Genomic DNA, 18,683 nt, shown 5'->3' on the forward strand with positions numbered 1-18,683 from the left:
CCTGATACAGCTGGACTGGAAGCCAGCTCTCCTGTCACTGGCCCAGGGCCCAGGCCACCTGCCGAGGAACGTTCTTTCTTCTGGACAATGGGGATTTGTTCAATCAAGGTCTAATTACACTATGGCAGTCAACTATCTGGCCATCGAGGGATCACCTCATTCTGGGACGTCCCCTGACCTTACAGCAGAGCCGACGACAGTGCAGGGCCCCAGCACTTACCACTCAGCACACGCGTCCTGGCAGTGAGAGACGGTCATCTTTCTCAAGTCATAAAACACAGCCCCCTTCAGCGTCCTCTCCTGGCCATCGTCACTGAAGCATCCAACATACGTGCCTACAGGGAGGAACACATGGCTAAGATCAGAGCCCCAGGAAGACAACAAAGGGTCCTCATCATGGACTCGCCTTTAGGAATGCCAAGGGAAGCGCTCCCTTCTGGGCTATGGCACCTGGGGAGACGCCCAGGGAGTGAGGGCTGCAGTCCAACATGCCCCTCAGTCCTGGGTACCTCCACCTTGTTCATTTCTTGCCTCATTGCTTGGTGAATGGCCCACTGTCCACCCGACAGCCCTGCCAGGAGCCTGCATCAGCCCGACTACCACCTTCTCCCACCACTCTTAACTCACTGCATATGGACGGCTTAATTTCACCCCTGCCCCCACAATCCCCGCCATTCCCAGGCTCACAGAGTCCTCTCTGACTCCACAAATACCTTGTGAGACAAGCCCTGTTGCCTCCTATGAGACAGAGGAAAGAAATTAGCTAGAGAAAGTCTAGTATTAACTAATACGAGGAAGATCTCTCAAATGAGGAGAGCCATTTTAAGGAGAGAGTCAGCCCCATTGCTGGGGAACAGTTTGTTGGAGTACAAGAGAGGTGTCATGTGTGGGGTCCATATGACCACATGACCACAATGCCCTCTCCAGTCGGTTACCTCGGTTCATCACTGTTTTTGTTTTGTTTTGAGATTTTTGCTATAGGGTATGTGCACTTGCTGGAGGGACAGAGGGAGACTGAGACAGAAAGCAAGAAATCACCCCCGGGGCGGATGGCCAAGCCACAGTCCTTTCTCTTCCATTCTCCTCTTGGGATTTTGGGCGTGCGTGCACACAGGCCTGGCCTGAGTTTCAAGCCTCCAAGTTCAGGACTCAAACAGCGGTCAGCCATGTGGGAGTCCAGTGATGTAACCATTACACCATCTGTTGATCCCAAGGGCACATCCCTGTTAGGGGACATGACTCCATGAAGCAGCGGCAAGGCTGACCCACCCATGCGCGTGTCTGTAGGAGTCTGCAGTGGCCCTGTCCTGTCACCTGAGGGAGGCAGATGTCTCCCACAGACACATAGCAAAGCTCGGAGAACACGAGCACAACGGAAAGGCAGCGTCAGGCGTGTACACGTCACGCACATCACAGTGTTTTCAAGGAACGGCACGCTGGGAATTTGCAAACACGCCATCACACAGTCCCCACGCTGCGAACGCACACCCACAGGAACTGTGCTGGGATCTGCATGGGGAGCCTGAAACAAAGCTACTGCGAGCCTCCCTGAGAACCTCCGCATCAGGCTCCTGGATGCCTCCCAGTCGGCTCCAGGATGGCTTTTGGTCAGGAGGGAAGTCCTGACACTCTATCTGTCCAGAGCCCCCTGAGGGTGGGGAAGACCTGTTTTCACTCCTGCCAAGAACTCGGTCCAAAGCAGCAGCTCAGAGGTCTCTCTGCTCAGCAGTTTGGAGGAACGGGTCTGCCAACCAACCATTTCTGGGGCCCGTATCATGCAGTGACTTTAACGTCTGCCGATGTCACATTTCACCCCTCCTCTGGCCTTGGCTGAATCACTTCAGCTGTCTGTACTTTCATTCCCTCAGCCGTCAACGGAAGGACGCGCCCTCCCTGCCTCACCTGCTCTGGCTCACGTAACCACGTTTGGATCTGCCCCTGCTCTCTCTTCACATCTACCTTTGGCTTCTTATGACTTCGCCTTTGTCTGGATTATTTTGAACTTAGATAATTAAAAAAAAAAAGTCTTTCTTTCATGAGAGTGAGAGACAGAGAGAGAGAGAGAGAGAAGGGCCCTGCATGGGGGTCTCACGCCATGATCCTCCTAGCCCTTCTAGTCAGCTAGGATCATGGGCACATGTACCCAGCATGTACAGGCTGACCAGGGATGCGAACCCATGATCTTCCATATGGACCCAGTTTGGCTCGAGCAGACACAGCACAACTGTGTAACTGAGCCTGCCCTTTCTGGACTCTCCCATGTTGAGCCTGACAAACGTTAGCCAAACCCTTGATGTTAACTGTTGTTAAAAATCTTTTATATCAGGCTGGCAGGAGGCGTGGTGGCTGACCTCAGTTCAAGTCCCAGACTTGGCAGCTTGCTTTCTCACTTTCTCTTTCTCTCTCTCTGTTGTTCTCTGGTCACATTTTAAAAAATAATAGCAAATCAAATCAAATAAATAAATCATTCTTTAAAAAAATCTTTTATGTCGATAGGACCAGTAGATGGCATAATAGTTAGGGTGATTTTCTCCCACTATGAACAGCCAAAAAGCATATGAAAAAAATGCTCAACATCCTTTACCATAAGTGGGGATGCGAATTAAAACCACAGTGAGATACCATCTAACCCTAGTCAGAATGGCTAAGATTAAAAAAAAACCAACGAACTTTATATCAGAGCCAGCAGGTGGCATAGCGGCTAAAGCACTGGATTCCTATATGGCCAACCGCAGTTCAAGTCCCAGACCTGAAGGCTTGCTTTCTCACTTCCCCTCTCTCTTTCACTGTGTGACTCTCTCTGGTAAATGTACATGCCCTATAGCAAATTTAATAATAAATAAAATAAAATAAAAAATTATTTTAAAAAATCCACACGTTTATATCTGTGTGCCCTGTCTGTGCAGCATGACCAAAGGCTCCTGAAGGGCAGAGGTCACATCTTCTCCCTAGTGGGTGACTCACCGGAGTCAAGCACAATGTGAACATCAACACCCAACATGTCCCCAAGCCCAACTGTCCCCAAGCCCAACTGATATTGCCCTGAAGGACACAAGGGTAAGTGCAGACAGCCCAAATGCAAGGAGGAGAAAGTCTCCCTGACGGCACCCAGGTACAACTCCTAGGGGCACAATGTCAACATCAACACCTAATGGTGAAAAGTGGATTACATGTCCCCAAGCCCAGCTGATATTGCCCTGAAGGACACAAGGGTAAGTGCAGACAGCCCAAATGCAAGGAGGAGAAAGTCTCCCTGACGGCACCCAGGTACAATTTCTAGGGTTCTAGTTTAAGAGAGGCAAAGCAGAGGCAAGTGACCAAATGGCAGCAGCCTGGCCTTCCCACTACACCAAGACCCGAAGGACCTGGAGACCACAGGAGACGAGGGCTGAGGGTGTGACAGCCACCCCCTTCAATGCCTGCTGAAGACTCTAGCCCCCTTCCGGTCTCTGAGCCTCCCAAGGCTACCTTCATCCCAGATGTCCATCAGCACACACGGCACGCCCTGTGTGCCATCCACAGACACGCTACATCCCTGTGCTGAGGACTGCCACCCTAACACCCGGGCCCTGCCAGCTGCTCCCTCCTGTAAGCCTCAGGACTGCTGCGACCAACTGAGACCATCCAGCACATTTCCTCCCTGGTCATTGCCCATGGATTTTTCTCTTCTGCCTGCCTACTTAGAGAAAACGAATACTTGAGAAATTTGTGATGTGTTGCTCAGCAAAGAATAAATTCTATCACAGCTTTCAATTAAATATTCAAAACACAAGCTCGGGACTGTTAAACTATAAATCACTACAGATGGGAAATGAACCTCAAGGGTCCTTGGGCTCAAGGCCATTTCCCCAAGGCAGAGACTGGCATGGACACATTTCTGTGGGGCTGGGTGGAAACAGCTCTCGGGAATGGGTAACTAAGGTTCAAAGCCGAGCTCTACTACCTGGCAGTGAGACCTGAGAAGTGCCGCTTCCCTGCTCTGGGCCTCACCTTCCCCATCTGTAAAGTGGGGACACGGTGCCAATTCCATGGGGCAAATTCCACCAGCTAACTAACACGTGTGCAGCATCCCAGTAAGTGCTCAGTGGTGATGTTTATTGCCAGTAGATCATTATTAATAATGAGAAGATTTTCGAATTACTTTCCTCCCTGAAACGCAAATTCTTCATCATTAAAATGGTGATAGCACCGCTTACATCATGAGGCTGTCTGAAGATGAAATGAGATAACAGATGTACATCTATACAAAACAATGCTCGGCACATACCAGATGTTCAAATAAGTAACAGCGATTATTATTCTGATCCAACATTCTAACCTAAGACCCACTGTGCGGATGGATCAGTAAATACTAGCTGAATAATGAACACATTACTCAAAGAGAGGGGGAAAAAACCTACTTCCAAGCAGTCAGGCTCAGCTCTTCTGGAAACAGAGAGTAGCTAGCCAGTGACCAGCTGGGCATTTCACTGAGGGGAAGCCCACGCCTGGCTGGGTCCATCTCAGTAAGTAGCAAAGGCTTCAGAGGCAGACGGCTGCTTTGGTGGGCGAGGAGGAGGGGAGCTTTCTTTTTTCTGGAAGAATAACGAATGGCTTTTCTAACTCCCTGACAGAGGCGAGAATGTGCAGAAAAGAAAGAACTTCCGTCGGAGACGCAGGGCCACATTCTGGGGCGGATTTATTACTTTCGGCTGAAATGGAAGCGATGCATTATTGTCTGTGACTCCGCATCTGTTCATTTGCACATCAAAATGGACAGGCCGTGAGGCTATTAACGATGGCTTTGGAGATATTGGAATGTCTTTGGAAATTACTATCAATAAAAAACAAACTGGCTATGGAGAAGTTACTATTTTTCCCCTAGTAAACTTACTGACATTTTATTCCATTATGGATGTTGTCCAAGGTATAATGAAATGCTCAGTGATTGATGGTGCCTCCTGCAGCTTCCGCAGCTCGCAGGATCCCCTTTCAGGAGGATGGCGGGCTGCCCGGGGCCGCGAAGAGGTGCCTGCTTTGTCTGTGGCCCCCGCAGCTGTCCTGAGGGCTGAGCTGTGGGCTACTCTCCACCAGGGAGGCCGCCTGGCTATGCAGAACCCACAGAGTCTCAGGAGGGAAAGGAGCTCCCAGAAGGCTTTCAGGGCGGTGCCCTGCCTCCCCTTGCTCTCTCTGACAATCTTGGGCCTTGTGATGACACAGCCTCCCCCAGGCTTTGTTTTCATCTCCTGGAAGAGCAAGTCTGTCATTAAATTTGGGGACATAGTCAAAATATGTGATAATCTATGGGGGAGTCCTGACCATTCAAAATTGCCACTACTCAGCTGCTGTACCAGGTGTTAGTCCTTTCCTTTCTAAGTAATAGAGGGTTTTCAGGTCACTGGGGAGGGCACCCCAGAGGCTCAGAGCAGTAATAGCTTATCAACAGGTATGGAAGTGTTTCAATATTTTAACAACTGACACAGCTATACTGGCGTATAACTCAAATATCAGTCCTGCTTATATCTACTGCAATCTCTCCAGCTGGAGTGGTCCCAGCTCTAACTGGAGTTCCTTCCATCACTTCTTTGAGGCACTGGAAGGTAAAGGAAAGCGGTGCTCACCGGTTCTCTTGGACACTCAGACCCCATGCGCAAGCCCTGAGCCCTGCCTTTTGCAGGCCACTTCTGTCTAATGAGTTCCCATACTCTCTGCACACGCCACTAATGCATGTCCACCAGGCTGTGCGGTAATCATCTGGGTGCATGTCTGATTCCACCACCAGACCAAGCTCCTTGAGGGCACCGTGAAGAGCACACCCAGGAACGCAAGCAACGAGACCTTGGTAAGTGGGAGTTGAGAGAGAGGAACAAAGGAACTGAGGTCAATTTGCCCAAGGTCTCAGAGTTAATAAACAGCAATACCAAGAGAGGAAAGGAACCCAGGTCTATTTTCAGAACTTGTCTTTATATAGCTTCCTCTGAAGAAATCCATGCTAGGGGCCAGCAGGTGGTGGAGTGGTTAAGGCACTGGACTCCCACTTAAGCTGACCATTGTTCAAGTCCCAGACCCAGCAGCTTGAAACACACTGGGCACATGTGCGTGTGTGACCAGAATCCTGAGAACAGAATGGAGGAGAAGGGATTGAGGAGTGGTGGCCATCCCCTCTGGGGTTGATTTCTCACTTTCTGATCCTCCGTCTCTCTGGTGAGTACCTATGGCAAAAATCTCTCAAAAAAAAAAAAAAAAAAAAAAAAAAGAAAAAAAAAGAGAAAGAAAAAATCCATAGTGGGTTTTGTTGGTCATTTACACTTTAGTTTAAATAAGTTCCACTGGTGAAACCTACATAGAAATCCAGTTTCTTGGTGTGTTGGGGAGAGTTTATGGAAATGATACAAAATGAGCTGCAACATCAGTTCCTCATTCCTCCCTTCTTAGATGCCAGCCAGACTAGGCAAGGGCTCAGTGAGGGCTATGATCTAGATGATTCCTGGAGAAACTTCCTTTTATGGAGACAAGAGCATGCAGTCTCCTGGTCTTCACCCCATTGTGCTACCAGAGTCATCTCCCTAAGGCCAGGCAGTGTGGGCTCCTTTACCCTCCCTAGAACCTTCTCATTATCCTGGAATAAAGCTCAACTCCTAGTCCTGGCATCATGGTCCTCCCGAACCTGGGCCAAAGTCCCCACTTGTCTCGTGTACTTCTACTTCTGCCACTTAGTCCTCGATGCTCAAATCACACTTCTCGCAGTCAAGAGAGCAGTTCCTCTTGGGACTCGGGGTCCAGAACCAAACGAGATGGTGATAGGAACGCTGAGAAGGTAATGAGGCTGGCACATGACACTTACTAGGCGCTCAGCAAGCAGAGTCTCCTAACTCCAGGTGACGACTCCAACCAGAGCCAGACTACCCCCATGCGGATGTCCCAGCATGTGACGATGGTGGGCACTATGGTGTCCCTCAACGTCTCCCAGGCCCGCTGCGTCTAGGCTGCATGCTGAGATTTGTGTTCTACTCTGGTTCGGTGTCCCCAGATGGATTAAGGTCCGGCTGCCTAATGGGACGGCTCGATAAGGCCCCTCCATTGGCCGCCTTCCCTTCCCTTCCTGCTCCCCTACCAGTTTCCTGGGATCACATCCCAAATATACGGAATGCATTCGGATCCTGGTTTTAGGGTTTGCTCCTAGGGAACCCAAACTAAGAGAGTGACTTTGGTGACTTACTCAACTTCTCCATGCCTCAGTTTCTGTTCACCTGCAAAACTGGGGTACAGTATTACTGGGGGGGTCAGAAAAGTCATGACATATTTTTGCACAGAAAAACAGAAAAAAGATGTCACGACTTTTCCAACCACCTGATAGTACAGATAAACCACGGATTTACAGGTGAAGAGGAAATACTGAGTAGCTACTTTTTTTTTTTTTTTTGAGAGGTTTTTGCTATAGAGCGTGTGTGCTTGCCAGACAGGCAGAGAGAGACAGAGAGACAGAAAGCGAGAAATCACCCCCTAGGGCGGATGGCCACGCCATAATCCCTTCTCCTCCGTTCTCCTCCCGGGATCTTGGACACGCACGCACACGTGCCCGGTGTGAGTTTTAAGCCACCAGGTCCAGGACGTGAACCGCGGTCGACTACGTGGGAGTCCAGCAACATAGCCATTACGCTAACTGCTGGTCCATGATTAGCTACTTTTATGCAATAGCTGCCTGCCAGATGCCACTCTCTGCTCGTGACTGTCAGCTCATGTACGCATCACCTGGAGAGGGACCATACACACGCCGCTACCCAGCCCCAGAATTCCTGATCCTGTAAGTCGGGGAGAGCCATGCTCCCAGCCGCTGCTGCTGCTGCTGGTCCGGGGCACACCCCACAAGCCCCTATCCTATACTAGAGCACTTCATCTTCACACCCACCCTGGGGTGGGTTCATCAGAGTGACCCGGAGAAGTTAAGTGCCGTGCTCAAGGTCACTCAACAAGTGACCTTGTAGCAGCCAGGATTCAAGCTGAGGGCTGTCTGAACTCAAAGCCGGAGCTCGCACATCTGGCCTTGGGCCATGTGGAATTGCAGCTGGTGAGTAAAACTCCAAGGACACGGCATCACAGGCCTTGCTGTCCCCTGCAGAGCAGAAGAGACAAACACTCTGGGAAGGTCAGGTAGGACTACTCCTCCAGCCTTCATGGCTGATGCGAACCCGGCCCTGAGCAGGGCTCAGGGGCAGCTCCCACATACGCAGTTCAGCACCTACCTCGGCTGTGCGCGGCTGGCCTGGGGGCCTCAGGGCCTAGGGCGGGCGGCCCTTGGGGGTCACTCATGAAGTGATGGAACCAGCGGCGCCGCAGCTGGCGTAGTTCGGAGTTGCGGCTCCGAAGCCAACGGGGTCCGGGCCGGGGCCGAGTCAGGGGACTCCGCAGCATGTCCACGCCGAGCAGCAGCTCTGGGCTGACGCGGGGGTCCTGGAGGGCTCTGCTGTCCAGCAGGCCGACGCCCAGCGCCACGGCGGCCACCGGCAGTGCCTGTAGGGGGCCGGGCGCCCGCGGGCCCTGGGGGAGGGCCACTCGGGCCCGCTGCAGCAGCAGCAGGCTGCCGGTCATCAGGTAGGCGGCCGTGAGGAAGAACAGCAGGAACTGCGTTCGGCGGAGAAACTTCTGGAGTCGGAAGAAAGGTTTGGCCATGCCCCTGGGCGGCAGGGCTCCCAGCTGGAGCCCTGGGACGGCTCCTAGCGCGCTGGGGGGGGCGAGGCCGGGGCCTCCGGAGGTGTCATCCTTGCATTTTGACTTCCAGGGTTACTGTTCCTGCCCGGTTTCCAGCCACCATCATTTATCTCCAGCGGCCACCAGGCCCTGCAGCTGCAGCCTCTGTCCAGGTGTCATGAACTTTGCCATGTCTGACCCTCATCTCTTGGCTTAGAAATCTGGAAAAGTGAAGGAAGAACACTCAGATGTAATAGGAGGCTCCCCCGATCCCCACTCTCCAGGGCCAGGGCACCCCTAACCCCATGCTTGAGCAGCTGGGTTACAGGAGCACTGTACAGAGAGCTGTTCAAATCCCAGCTGGGTCTATGGCCAGCTGTGTGACATCAGGCAGACTGCTTCACTTTGCTGGGCCTCAGCTTCCTCATCTAGAAATGGGATAAGACCTCTCCCCGGAGTAGTAGTGCAGCTCCAAAGATGATAGCAGTAGCCACAAAGGGGCGCAGCAGCTTGGACTGAGTCCCTCCTCTGTGCCAGACCCTCAGCCAGTCGCTTCATGTATTATCTCACTTAACCGTCACATCGAGCCAATGAGGGACATACTGCAATATCCCCACTCTGCAGATAAGGAAACTGGCACATGGAGGCAAAGTAATTTTCCTAAATTACTGTTCATGCAATTGGTAAAATAGAAAAGTCAAGGTTTTGAACAGTCTGTATTTAGAGCCTGTATTATTATTATTATTTTTGGAGAGGTTTTTGCTATAGGGCGCATGGGCTTGCCAGAAAGACAGAGAGAGACAGAGAGACAGAAAGCAGGAAATCACCCCCTATGGGGGATGGCCACACCACAATCCCTTCTCCTCCATTCTCCTCTCGGGATCTTGGGCACGCTCACACACGTGCTCAGCATGAGTTTAAGCCACCGGGTCCTGGGCTTGAACCGCGGTTGACTACATGGGACACCAGCGACATAGCCATTATGCCAACTGCTGGTCCCTGAGTCTGTACTTTCATCTCCTGCACAGCCTGGCCTGTACTGAGACACCACTGTGTGCATGCTCACCTGGCCCGGGCCGAAGTCTACGGCAGGTGCTCAAGACCCTCCTGGGTACGCTGGGACTAAGAGCTGTGTTTCCAAAGGAGGTTGGTTGTCTGCTTTCACAGAGGAGAGGACATGGGGAAGGGACTGTACTTGAGAGGCCAGAGCCAAAGGACTAGGAGAGTGCACCTGGGCCGTGCACCTGTGGACACAGGCAGGGGCACCTGGCATGGGGAAGGCAAGGTGGGCAGTTCTCTGAGCAGCCCTCCCCGGGTGCCCTCCACTCCCCAGGGCTCGGCTTTCTCTGGGCTGTGGCTCCCGTTGGCGGTCTCTCTGAAGTGCACTGTTAGGGTTGGCAGAGGGTTCTGCAGCTGCCGCGAACTGGGCTGCTGTGTGAGGAAAGCCCTCAGCACAAGGACAGCCTTGTCCCAGAAGAAAGGGCCCTAGAAGCGTGACTAAGCCACTGCCCATAACTAACGGGGCCCGGGACCCCTGCCAGGCCCATGCAGGCACTCAATGGCTGCTCTGTGCACCGGGGATGAGCAGCCGGGTGTGACAGGAAAGACAATGTTTGGGCTCTGGGGGGCTAACATTCCAGGGCCCCAGAGGCTGAGGCTCGGGACAAAGATCCAAAGGGCCCAGGGCAGCATGGCCCATTAGGATCAAATGCTGAGGCCTCCGGGGAGGGCATATGGGTCAAAATGGCTGGTCCTTTCTGCCGAGGAGGGGCAGCAGGCCCAGTAATCGGCAAAGGAAGGTGGAATTTAAACCCTTAGTCGGGAAGCCATTTCAGACCCGTCTCCAGAGCTTTTATTTCTCTCTAAGCTGGTGTGTCTGCCAGGCCCACCCCAGCCAGCCTCGTCAGATTTGTAAAACCACAGAGAAAATCCCAAGAAATCCTGACTGATCTCTCTGACTCCAGCTTTGGCCCCTCCAATCCATCTTCCACAAGGCGGCCAGGGTGATCCTCCTAACGCACAAATCTGATCATGGCGCTCTCCTGCTTAAAACCCCTTTCAATAGTTCCCCATGGCTTTTGGGATAAAATCCAAGCTCCTTAGCATGACATACAAGGCCCCCTTCATGATCCAGCCTGTCTGGCTTCATCTCTTGCCAGGCCATTTCCTTCAGCTTCCCCATCACTCACTCACACACACACTCACCACGTTCCAGCAGAGCCACCTATGACCCAACACATCTGTCCAGGGGCCTTTGCACATGCTACCTTTTGTGCTTTTTCCTTTTACTCCACCTGGCAAATCCCCGTGCACCTTTCAAGGCTCAGCCCAGGTGTCACCTCCTCCAAGGAGCTTTCCCTGACTACCATCTACTCACTGGTATAGATTCCTCTGACTTCTCATGGCTCATGCTTTCCTGCATCCAACACTCACCATCCTGGACAATTTGAATTGTCCATCTATTGTCAATCATCTTTGAAGGACTACGATTGGTTCAAGACTAGATGCCATCACCTATCCTTTTTGCAACTCCTAGCCCCAGTGTGAGGCCTGGCAGGGTGGGTGCTCCGTGATCTTTTTTTAAATTATTTTGTTTTGGAGAGGTTTTTTTCGCTACAGGGTGCATGCGCTCACCAGACAGGCAGAGAGAGACATAGAGACAGAAAGCGAGAAATCGCCCCCCAGGGGGGATGGTCACGCCACAATCCTTTCTCCTCCATTCTCCTCTCAGGATCTTGGGCACGCACGCACATGCGCCCGGCATGAGTTTTAAGCCACCGGGTCCGGGACGCAAACCGCGGTCGACTACGTGGGAGTCCAGCGACATAGCCATTACGCTAACTGCTGGTTCCCAGTGCTCCGTGATCTTTATCTCTGAATACATTTCTTTAGATGCACAAGAGGTTAGGTAAACTGATAAGCAAGTCTCAGTATCAGAAACCCGCTCCCAGGGGTTCAGGGCAGTGAAACATTAATCCCACTTCCCCACCACTACGGATAAAGCCTGAAGCACCAGAGAGAGAGAACGACGCATTGGCACAGGCCCTCCAGGCAGTCAAAGGACAAAGACGCAGTTTACCAGACCTCAGGTCTTTCCGACACAGGGAAGTTAGCGAGAGTGCCTGAGCTCCCGTGTCACCCTTTCTGTGTTGTAAAAGGATTCCGGTTGTGAGGTCTGGATCCTATAAAACTAAAAAGGAGACAGGACCACTCCTGCTGTGGAAAGCAAGTTTCTGATGAGATGGAGCAGGAATAGGAAGGGGCAAGGGCTCAACAGCAGAAGCTGCGAAGGCAAGGTGCAGGGAGAACTCCATTTTACAGACAGAACTTGGAGATGGGTGACATGCAGCGGTGGGGCACGGTGGGGTGGAGAGTAGGCAGGGCTGATCAGCCAGGATCAATCTGATTCCCCAAGACCCTCTATAGTGCTCTTCGGTGCACCCCCTTTCCTGAGGGACCTCCCCTGGTCTGGGAGGTGGCTTGGGTGCTGGGCGTGATGCAGGAGACAGACACCCTCGAGGCTGGAGTTCCACACCAGGTCTCCTGTAAACAAGTTGCCACTCCAAACTTGTAAAATTGCAAAGCTGAGTCCCAGAGCACTGCTGAGGGGGAGCAGAGGGTTAGGGGCCTGCCTGCCCAATGCATCAGGAACCCGTCCTCTGCCCTGGACTTCAGTCACGCTTCATTGCCAACATCTCATTTGCAGTCGTCCCCGACTCTCTGCCACCCTCCCCTCTCCTTGAGGCTGGCAGCCCCTCCAGGGCATGGACCACACCTGATCTAGCTCCATGTCCCCAGATCCCAGCACAGGGCTAGCAGGGCAGTGTCAGGAAATGTTTGTAGAGTGACTAAATCGGAAAGAGGCCTGGGGGTGCCAGGGAGACTTGGAACATCCTTCCAAGGCAACTCAGGCAGCAGAACAGACAACCCCTGGAGGAGGGGACAGGGATAGCTAGCCACCAGGAGGCCCACTGCACCAAAGCCAGCAGGCCCTCCATTATGGCAAACTCCCTGAGGCAAATCATCACACAGGATGGGGCCCAGGCTCCCCAGTGCATGGGCATTGTTGTAGGGTCGAATCAGGGGGTGGGTGTGAAACTTTTGTTACCTGGAGACGTGGCATATACTGGTTATAAATGCAAGAGAGGAAAACAAGAAGCTGGTGGTCAGGCCCACAGTGGCTGAGTCACTGGTGAAACTGGTCTCTTTACTGTCCTCTTAGCCCCCCACTCTCTAGGGTGGCTCAGTGTCCCAGTCTTGCCTGAAGCCGGCCCCATGCTAAGACTACTATTGGCAATCACTGAATTTCTCAATGCCACCTCTGATTAGCACCTGTAGGATTAAACAACAGGTTGGGGGCCAACCAGGTGGTATAACGGTTAAGGCGGCTAGATCCCACATTGCCGATGGCACGATTCAAGTTCCAACCCAGTGGCTTGAGAGACACGCTGGGCCCATGTGTGCGCAAACCCAAAATCCTAAGAGGAGAAGGGAATGTGGCATGACCATCTTCCCTGGGAGATGCTTTCTCACTTCTGCCTCTCTTTGTTTCTCTCCAGTGAGCGCATGTGCTCTATGGTAAATTAAAAAAAAAAAAAAAGAAAAGAAAAAAGAAAAAAGCAGGTTGGGGCCAGCAGGTCATGTGGTAGTTAAGGCGCTGAACTCCTGCATGACAGACCGTGGTTTGAGTCCTGGAGTCAGCAGCTTGAAAATCACACCGGGCACGTGTGTGCGCCCAATATCCCAGGAGGAGAATGGAGGAGAAAGGATTTTGAGGTGTCCATCCCCTCTAGGGGGTGATTTCTCACTTTTCCTCTTACTGTCTCTCTGTCTCTCTTCAGTGAGTCCACACACCCTGTGGCAAAACAAACAAACAAACAAACAAACAAACAAAAAACAAACGGAAAAACAAAACAATAAAAAGACGGTTGGACTGGGCTGTGTGCTGTACCTGCACCATCTCATTGGCCCCATGCAAGCCCCTGAGGCAGAGCAGAGGCACTGGAGACCCAGTCTTCAAAGCTCAGCCAAGCAGATGCACTGGCTGGCACTGACCCCACACTCCCAGACCCACCTGGCACCCACTAAGCTTCCTCTCTCTCCACACACCCGCTCCAGCCTCACACGAGGAGAGATTTATTCCTGAGAGGAGTGGACTGTGCCTCTGTCAGCACCTTTGTGAAATCACGCCGAGCTGAGGCTCCATGTGGCACCGCCTGAGCCAAGCCGTCCAGAAGCTGCCCTGTTAGCGAGCGTTCAGGCCTGCTGGGAGGCAGTCTGGGCCCTCCTCTCCTCTAGAAACCTCCACAATATTCCCTCACAGTGTGCGTCCCCCAGGGCACCTCCCTTCTTGGGAACCTGCACAGTACACAGGAAGGAGGAGCTGGAAGGCTCTACTCCTGCCTGAAGCTTGGCCTTGTTGGGAGGGGGGCACCAGGGCCAGACAAAGCCATACCCCTGCTGCCCTGCCCAGTGACCTTCAGAAGTCCACAGTCACCCCAGAGAAGACCAGTGCCTGGGGAGGGAGCCTCTGAGGCCCCTCTCAGGGATGAGAGCAGAGGCTGGAGCAGGTGGGCACTCAGAAAACCTGAGCCTTCGTCTTCTGTTATTCTGTTGCCACCTGGGCCTCAGGGAGGAGCCTGGAGGAGGGGATGCTGAGCAGCTGGCATCTACCTCCTAGCCAGGCTGGGGATCTAGAGTCTGGGGAGGGGGGGACAGGTTGGCAGCAGGGAGAAGACAAGAGGAGGGGACAGACCCTGGGGCTGGGGAATGGATGATAGCTTTCAAAGCTGGCCGAGGTCTGAGCAGCACCCACAGCTATTCAGCCGTGTGATTCCACCTCCCCACCCTCTGTCCCGGTGGCCAGAGAGAACAGGCAGCTGCGAGAAGAATGACGCCAACACTCCTGGAAGAATCTCAGCCATTGTGGCCACTGCAGCTGGAGTGCGGGCCTCCTGGGGTTCCAAGCTGTGTACTTTCAGCAGGCAAGACCAAGGACAGGGCCCAGCATGGTGTGGTGTGCTCCAGATGAGATGGGCTCCTGGGCCGAGCAGCTCAGAGTCCCAGCCTCGATGACTGACAGCCAGGAGGGTCTCGGCCTCAGGACCTCGGAGAAGCCAGCTGGGCTCGGAGCTCCTGGACTACTCCTCTCCTCCAGTGCCTTCCTGCAATCCACCCTCACCCCCAGCCCCTGCTCTCTGCCCCTACTCAGGCTCAGTGCCTGTCATCTGGACTTCAGCCCCCCACCCAAGAGGCAGTCCCATTCCAGCAGCTGGAGAAACCAGACTACCTCATAGAAAGAACTGGCAATACTAGTCTGCAATAACCCCCACACATACGCCGGGACTCTAAGACCAAGCCCCTCAGCCAGGCATTCAGCGGCTTTCCCTCTTATAACGCCTTTCCAAGTCCTGTATCCCAACCAGAGTGTCCCCGGGCCAGCAGGAGATGCTTCTCACCCCCTCACACACATGCTTCTGTCAGCCAGGGGTGCCTGTGCCCTGTCTTCTGGCTCTACAATGCTGCAGGGCCATCAAGGGCCAGCTCCCATGCCACCTCTTCCATGACGCCTTCCCATGCTGAGAGCAGAGCAGCTCCCCCACACTAGGCAGCCAGGCTGGATGCTGCTCTGAACTGTGCCTGGAGATGTGCGGTCTTGAGTCAGGGCTGCTTGCTAATGTCCCTCCACAGGCATGGTCAGGACCTCGGCCCAGCCCTGGTGGGGCCCAGGGCAAGCCCAGGGAGGAAGTGCCCGCTGGCCACCCTCTAGTGCTTGGGCCATGCTGCCCTGGCTCCAGTGTCCACATCAATGGGCCTTAAAGGTCCAGAGGGGGAGCAAGAATTCCCTAGACATAAACCTGCTCAGCCCTTGATGGGGACAAGGACCAGGAAATGGGAACAGAAGGGGGTCCCTGTCTTTGAAGCCACAAGACTCTTGATCTTTTGAATGTCAAAACTTAAGAGGAAAGCTTCAAAAAGAAGTTTAATGTTGCTAAAAAGGTATACAACTTAATAGTAATCCCCAAACTCCACTCAAAGGAAAACGACTCTTCAGTAAACCCACTGCTGGAGTTCACATAAATGAGAATGAATTTTCATCTACCACATTGGAGATTTCAAGGCACTTCCACAGACTATCAAGTGTGCTGAATGGATGAGCAGATGAACAAATAAATGAGTACTCTTCCCAGAAACTTGTGAAGTCAAAATCGTTATCATCCCCATTGTATAGACGGATAATTTGAGACATGGTGTGGGCCAATTAACTTGAACAATGACAAGCAGCGATTGCTAGACTGATCCTCTGATTCCACATGTGGATACCAGGAATCATATTACATGGCCTTCACATGTCCAGTCCCGGGGGGTGGGGGGGGGTGGCTTCCTACCAAGCCTGGGTGGAGGTTGTTGAAGAACAAAAAGGGGGCTGGCATTTTCCCTTTCCAATTGGTCTCTCTGGAGCCCAACCCTCTGGGAACAGGCAATCCCCACCTCTTCTGGCCTATCCCGGGGCTACAATTTATACAGAACTCTACTGCATTCATTTGTTTGTGTTTCTTCCACTTGGTGGTCTTGGGCTTATCTCAAAGTCTGGCAGGTAAACAGGTGTTCCAATCCCGTCGAGCAGTGTGTATAAATCTGGGCAAGTAAATGGAGTCCCTGCTCAAAATCTGATTGCTCTTCTCTGGGATGGGAAATTCATGCTACGAGAAGGAGCCTCAGACACCCTGGGCATTCCTAAAAAAAAAATTCCTGTTCTCAGAACCCTCCCAGCCCCTTCATGCCTAGGGAGCCACCCTCTGCAAGGGGGCTCACATCCCCAGGGGTTTTCAACAGCAAGGGAAGGGACACAAAGTGGAGGGGCCTTACGAGCTAGCAATGGGTGTGCTATATTTTATTGCTTATGAAATCAGACCCATTCTTGCATCCCCTTCTCACATCTACACCAGGAGGCAGCGCATATGCAGAGTTCCTCTCGACCATGTTCTCCCAAAGTGGCATGCTTCCGGTAATTTTTCAGGCCATATGTCAACATGGTGATTATCAAAACCATGACAAGGAGAGATTAGAAGAAGCAGAGTGAAAGCGAGACCATGAGGCCCAAGGGAAGGCAGCGGAAGGTGGCATTCACCCACTCATTGCCCTGCCCGCGCGGGTAGGGCTGGCCCCCAGCTGAACCTAGCCCCAGATGTTAGGACCCACTGGTGTGTATGATGGGCACTTGAATCTTAAGGATAAAGACCCTGAAGGCCCAAACAGTGAACTGCCTCCAAATCCATGGCCTTGGCCTCGTAGTTCCTCTAGAGGGGGGGTCGGGGGCTGGTCTCAGAAGGCTGGCCAGGGGCTGAGCTGCATGGGAGTACAGGTCAGGAGTGTCTACAAATAGAAACAGCCCTTCCTGAGAGGTCCTGCTCAGAGGCAGTTCTATACGGCCTGGAAGCTCTGAGCCACCTGCTCAGGCTAACTCCACAAGGAACCAGCGCTGCGACTCACTGTCCAGTGCTCCAGCTGAACTGACCTGGCTGGAGGCTCAGGCTTTAGCAGCAGACCCACTGCTGCCTCAGAAAATCCACTTCTGCCTGGTTAGGCAAACAGGAGGGAGAGACAGGAGGCTGGCCTTTTGCCTAATCCAGGCTTCTCTTCCAAACAGACGTGCTGCAGGCCACAGGACACCTCCACAGAGGGCTCCAATGCCCAGTGGGTAGAGAGATCTCACCTCAAATAAGATCATCTTTGGGGGGAGCTGTGGAAATGGCCCTGCTGGGCCTGAAGGGCTCAGCCACAGGTGAGCTCCTGCTCTTCCACATACACTCCCTGGGCTCTGGCAGCTGAGGCACCTACTCCCTGACCAAGTTAAGTGCCTGTGTGGCAGGGGAAGAGGGGCAGGTGCATGCCTGAGAGAAATAAATCCCATTCTTCCCCAAAGAGACCTCCTCTCCACTCTTCAGCATTTGTAGCAGGTAGGAGGGTGCAGCTGACGGCAAGGGGCCAGCTTTATGCTCCTCTTTAACTCTCACTCCCCACCCATTGGCACTTCTGTGCCTGATAACCCAGCAATTCAAAAGAAAAAAGAAAAAGCCCCTTGTTCCTGACTCCAACCATGGGGTCCCAACGCAGGATAATCCTAGTGCCTCCACACACTGAAGCATACAGTTTCAGAAAAGAGGAACCATGCGCTGAATGTTGGAAAAGTATAGTGGAGTCCCGAAGCTGTCCATCATGGGGACAGCCGGAGAGTGTGGGCCTCTGGACCCAGGGCAGGCTGGGGGCTGGACGCCCTACACCAGTCTTCCCCACTGCTCAGCCCTCGACCCCTCCCCCTGAAAGGTCAGCCAACGCAGGGAGCAGGTATCATCGTGGAGCACAGATGCTCAGAAAACGCATCATCAGGGAGGTTACCCTGAGGCAGGGGACCCAGCCAGGGACGCTTCCGAGTATCAAAGAAAAACGCAGTTAGCTTCTAGTGGTGAGTCTCGTCCACACCTTGGAGGCTGCAAAGCTTTACTCCTGGTGATTATCTGGACGAAATACGTACGTTTCTCCTTTGACTCTGCCTTGGTTCAAGTTCACCAAGAGACTGGAGAAAACCCTCCGCTGACCGGAAGCCTGGCTTGGTAGCGGAACGAGAGGGAGCTGCTTCTGGGTAAACGTCTCCGCCTAGGAAGGAGGTAACGCGCACCCCGATCCTGCCCTCGCCCCCTCCCCGAGCCCCGAACGCGGCTCCCTCCGGGGAAACCGGCGGATGGTCTCTCAGGACTCCCGGAGGGGGACACGGCTTCTGCAACTGCCTTGCGCACCCCCGCCCGCCCCATCCCCCTTCCCCAGTGAAGCAGCCCAATCCCCCGGGAAGACGTACCCCGCAAGCTAGCCCTAAGCCAGAGCAGGTGCAGCCCAGCCGCGCTCCCAACCGCGTCTACACAAACTTGTTCGCCCGCGGCGGGAGAAAACCCTGCTCACAGCCTGCGCTGGGGTCCCGGCTGGGGCACCCAGAAAACAGGACTCACCCGATAATTGCG

At 53.3% G+C, this 18,683-nt stretch overlaps 1 protein-coding gene across 4 annotated transcripts in view; it reads right to left on the reverse strand.

The window, feature by feature from the left end:
- Window positions 1–18,683, reverse strand: part of WSCD1 (WSC domain sialate O sulfotransferase 1) — a 53,068-nt gene that overhangs the window by 33,085 nt on the left and 1,300 nt on the right. For 2 of the 4 annotated variants that reach the window (XM_006165147.3, XM_006165149.3), the window contains exons 2-3: window positions 8,223–8,888; window positions 221–335 (exon numbers count right to left, since the gene is read on the reverse strand). In XM_006165147.3, coding sequence (XP_006165209.1) covers window positions 221–335; window positions 8,223–8,649 — 542 coding nt within the window. In that variant the 5' untranslated portion in view covers window positions 8,650–8,888. Of the gene's footprint in view, window positions 1–220; window positions 336–8,222; window positions 8,889–18,202; window positions 18,290–18,671 lie in introns of those variants that run through there. The other 2 variants (XM_006165148.3, XM_006165150.3) reach the window with 2 other exon arrangements.

Source organism: Tupaia chinensis, unplaced genomic scaffold (genome assembly GCF_000334495.1).
Source record: "Tupaia chinensis unplaced genomic scaffold, TupChi_1.0 Scaffold143814_1, whole genome shotgun sequence".
NCBI lineage: Eukaryota > Metazoa > Chordata > Mammalia > Scandentia > Tupaiidae > Tupaia > Tupaia belangeri.